This window comes from Pygoscelis adeliae, unplaced genomic scaffold, assembly GCF_000699105.1.
Source record: "Pygoscelis adeliae isolate BGI_AS28 unplaced genomic scaffold, ASM69910v1 Scaffold357, whole genome shotgun sequence".
NCBI lineage: Eukaryota > Metazoa > Chordata > Aves > Sphenisciformes > Spheniscidae > Pygoscelis > Pygoscelis adeliae.
In genome coordinates, this window is record NW_008825159.1 from 39,830 (window position 1) to 43,645 (window position 3,816).

Below are 3,816 nucleotides of genomic sequence, written 5' to 3' on the forward strand. Positions count from 1 at the left end.
TCGCGCCGGCCGAGATGGGCTCCCCCCCCCACCATGCCCTAAACCCCGTCGTGGCCAGAGGTTTTGGCAGGAGGCTGGCTGCTCATTAGGCACGTGGAGGTAATTAAGCAGCGTGTGTCTGCCCTGTGCCCCCGGGCCAAAGGGCAGCAGTGGGTGGTGAACTCGGGGCCAGGATGGGACCGGGTCCCAGCGCCGGTGGCACCCGGCCACGCTCCGAGAACCCCTACCTCGGGGAGGAGGGTTTTGGGGACGGGGGACGAGGATGAGCCAAGCAGCCACGGGGCGGGAAAACAAGATGGGGGCCAGGCTGACGTGGCCCTAATATTTCTTTTCCAGATGGGGACAACTACAAGGAGCTTTTCGGGGCGCTGGATAATGCCTTCCTGGTGGCCTATGCCATCGGGATGTTTATCAGGTACCCCGGTCCTTTGCACCCCTTTTCCTCCGCACACCAGTTTGCACCAGTCCGCCAGGAAACTGGTTTCCATTGGGCTGGGGTCATGCTAACGGGAAAGCAGCCGGGTGCCGGGAGCCGCTCGGGATTCGGGCACCAGCTCGGTGCGATAACACCCGTCGGCGGCATCACCCATGACAGCTCCTGTCTGCACTTTTCCCTCTCTCTGCAGCGGCATTTTCGGGGAGCGCCTCCCCCTGCGCTACTACCTTTCAGGGGGGATGGTGCTGAGCGGGCTCTTCACCGCGCTCTTCGGCCTCGGCTACTTCTGGGACATCCACGTCCTCTGGTACTTCATCGTCGTGCAGGTGCGTCCGCGCTGGAGGACGCCCAGGCTCTGGATTTTACGGCCGCAGCCTCGTCCCATTTTGTCGGTGGCTTTCGGGGACTGGGGTGGCCCAGTTTTCGAGCAGGAGAATGCTGGGCATTTCCACTCCCTGCAAAACACGGTCACGCATGGCGTGGGTGCCGAAACCACTGGGCGCGGCCGTCTTGCCGAGCAGGGTGGGTGGCCGGCCCCAGCAGAAAAAAAACCCCAAACAAATCCAAGTGTTTTCTCGACAGTCTTGGGAGGGGGGTGGCTATTTTTGAGCCTGGTTACCCGAAACAGCGCAGGGTCTGCGCTCCGTGGATCGAGCCGGCGCTCGCCGGGTGCCGACGCTGCCGCGTGATGCTGCCTATCTCTTGTCAGGTCTGCAATGGGCTGGTGCAGACGACCGGCTGGCCCTCCGTCGTGGCGTGCATCGGGAACTGGTTCGGGAAGGGAAAGTGAGTGTTTCTCCAGCGTGTCCCACTCCGGTCCTGGTCCCTGTTGGCCCCGGCAGCCGCCCCGGCGATGCCGACACCGGCTCTGTCCCCGCCAGGAGAGGTTTGATCATGGGCATCTGGAACTCGCACACCTCCGTCGGCAACATCTTGGGGTCGCTCATCGCCGGCGTCTGGGTTTCCTCCGCCTGGGGCCTGTCCTTCATCGTGCCCAGCATCATCATTATCACCATGGGCATCATCTGCTTCTTCTTCCTCGTGGAGTGTGAGTGGCATGACCCGGGGTGCAGCAGACGCCTGGCGTAACGCCGAGATCAGCGGGACCACAATTTTAGTCCTTACCCATCTCCAAGCGTTTTTGGCGACCCCAAATACTTATTTCCAGCTTGTGGCAAGCAGGGATGTGGACCCGACCACCACGGGGACGTTCAGCATCCTTTGGGGTCATCCAGGCAGGCTCAGCCCCTGTGCTGCTCGCTCCCCTCAGCCTGTCTTTCTAGAAAACATTTGGGAAGGCCTTTGGGATTTTACCGGGGGTTTTCGCCGCTAGGAAGTGGGTACCCGGAGATGCAGCCCAGCCCCGGGGGGTGCCCAGCCCCGTGTTTCTCCCCTGCAGCGTGAGATGCTGGAGGGAGAGCAGGCGGAGCGGGGCTGGTCCAGGCTCTCACGGGATCTCCTTCCTCCCCGCAGATCCCGAGGACGTCGGCTGCAGTCCGCCTCTGCATCACGTGAGTCAAATCGATTCCCAGCGGGCTTGTCCTGGGCTCGGTGGTCACTCAGCTTACAGCGAAACTACCGGGGCGTCAGGTCATAATGTCAGAAATCAGAGCGATGTTCAGTTATCGCAGAGGATGCTCGTTGCTATTCCAGTGCGAGCATCCTCCGGGTCACGTCCCGGCAGCAAATCTGATCTTTCAGCTCCTTCCAGCCACGAGAGCCACACCTCCTGCCTTTGGCTTGCTTTTAGATGGCATCTGACGAGGCGGACGCTGGAGGGGTGACCTCCAGTGAGAAGGATCCCGAAGCGGTCACCTCCAACGAGGGGCCACTGAGCGTCTCAAGCCAGAGCAGCGTGGATTGCTCCAACAGCCCCGAGGAGCCAACTGAGGAGCCCGAAGCCATCAGCTTCCTCGGGGCGCTCCAGATACCCGTGAGTCATGGGGTGCCCCTTGCATCATGATAGGGAGTCATGGGGTGCCCCTTGCATCACGATAGGGATGGAGGAAAGAGCAAAGCCCGGCAGCTCACGCCATCAACGGGGGGCCCCCCGTGGAAAACAGGGGGGGGGGGGGAAACCACCATCTGGAGGAGGCTTGGGGGAAGGAGGCCCCTCTGATGTCTTCTCCTCTCCTCCCAGGGCGTGGTGGAGTTCTCCCTTTGCCTGCTCTTTGCTAAGCTGGTGAGCTACACCTTCCTCTACTGGCTGCCCCTCTATATTGTGAACGTTGGTGAGTTTTTGGGGACGGTGAGGCGGGAGCGAGCCTGGCAAGGGGAGCATCTCCTCACCCCTCCCCTCTCCCTCGCAGCTCATTTCGGTGCCAAGGAAGCCGGGGACCTGTCGACCCTCTTTGACGTTGGGGGCATTTTAGGTTTGTCACGGACCCGGGCGGAGGGGGTGGATCGGGGATGATTTGGGGACAATCCTGGCCTTGATGGAAAGTCCGCTCCATGGGAGCGCTTTGCCGGTAACACCGTCTCTTTCCCCGGAGCACCGTAGCGAGGTTTATTCAGCATCCGTCACACTCAGCAGGCAGCAAACGCCCCTTGCTTTTATTTTGCCATCCAGGTGACCATCGCAACAGCTTTCCTTGGGTCTCGCTTGCTCAGGCTCTCCTTCCTCTTAAAGAAAGAACACATTTTGCAAGCGTGGAAGGGACAGGAGCTGCGTGCAGGTGTAGGGGAACTGCTCGCCGGGAGAAAGCAGTGTGGATAAATCAAAGCTCCTCACTCTGATATTACTGCATTTAACCTTGGGGGCACCTTGCTGAAAAGATGGGGGATGAAAGAGCATCACTCCGGGCAAAGCTTTACTGCTGGGGCGGTGTGACCGACACCTGCGACTCCTTCTTGCAGGGGGGATCTTCGCCGGCCTCATCTCCGACTACACTGGCGGCAGGGCCACCACGTGCTGCGTGATGCTGGTCATCGCCGCTCCCATGGTGCGTTGTCACGCGGGGGGGAAAAAAACCCAGTCACGAGGGTTTCCTCTCCTATGGCTCCTTTGAGTCACGGCCACCTTCCTCTTCCCAAGCACCCGGGATGAGCCGGTCACGCTCTCGGCTGAGATGAGAGCTGGGATCGATCCACGTGCCCAGATGTTCCCAGGGTGGACGTCCAGATCTGGGGGCTGGGAGGGGGTTTTATAGTCCATGACAGCTAAAAAACCCCACCCTTTAGTGGTGGTTTTTTTTCCTCCCTCCTGCCATACCCCTGCTCTGTCTTAAAGCCTTGGGGGTCCCACTGAGCTGGTCCAGCTTTCATCTCTTTGCTTTGCATCCCGAAACACCCCGTGCCGACGGCCTCATGCTCCGCTGGCGCTTGGCTGGGACGTCCTTCCCGAGCACCTGCACGAAGCCTGTTTTGCTTTGCTGCCGCAA

The 3,816-nt window shown here is 60.7% G+C and overlaps 1 protein-coding gene across 1 annotated transcript in view; it reads left to right on the plus strand.

Moving 5' to 3' along the window:
- SLC37A2 (solute carrier family 37 (glucose-6-phosphate transporter), member 2) overlaps positions 1-3,816 on the plus strand; it is an 11,112-nt gene that overhangs the window by 4,332 nt on the left and 2,964 nt on the right. The window contains exons 3-11 of the mRNA XM_009328670.1: positions 337-415; positions 627-762; positions 1,146-1,222; positions 1,318-1,484; positions 1,910-1,947; positions 2,187-2,369; positions 2,577-2,667; positions 2,746-2,808; positions 3,293-3,378. Of these exons, the coding sequence (XP_009326945.1) occupies positions 337-415; positions 627-762; positions 1,146-1,222; positions 1,318-1,484; positions 1,910-1,947; positions 2,187-2,369; positions 2,577-2,667; positions 2,746-2,808; positions 3,293-3,378 (920 nt within the window). The remainder of the gene's footprint in view (positions 1-336; positions 416-626; positions 763-1,145; positions 1,223-1,317; positions 1,485-1,909; positions 1,948-2,186; positions 2,370-2,576; positions 2,668-2,745; positions 2,809-3,292; positions 3,379-3,816) is intronic.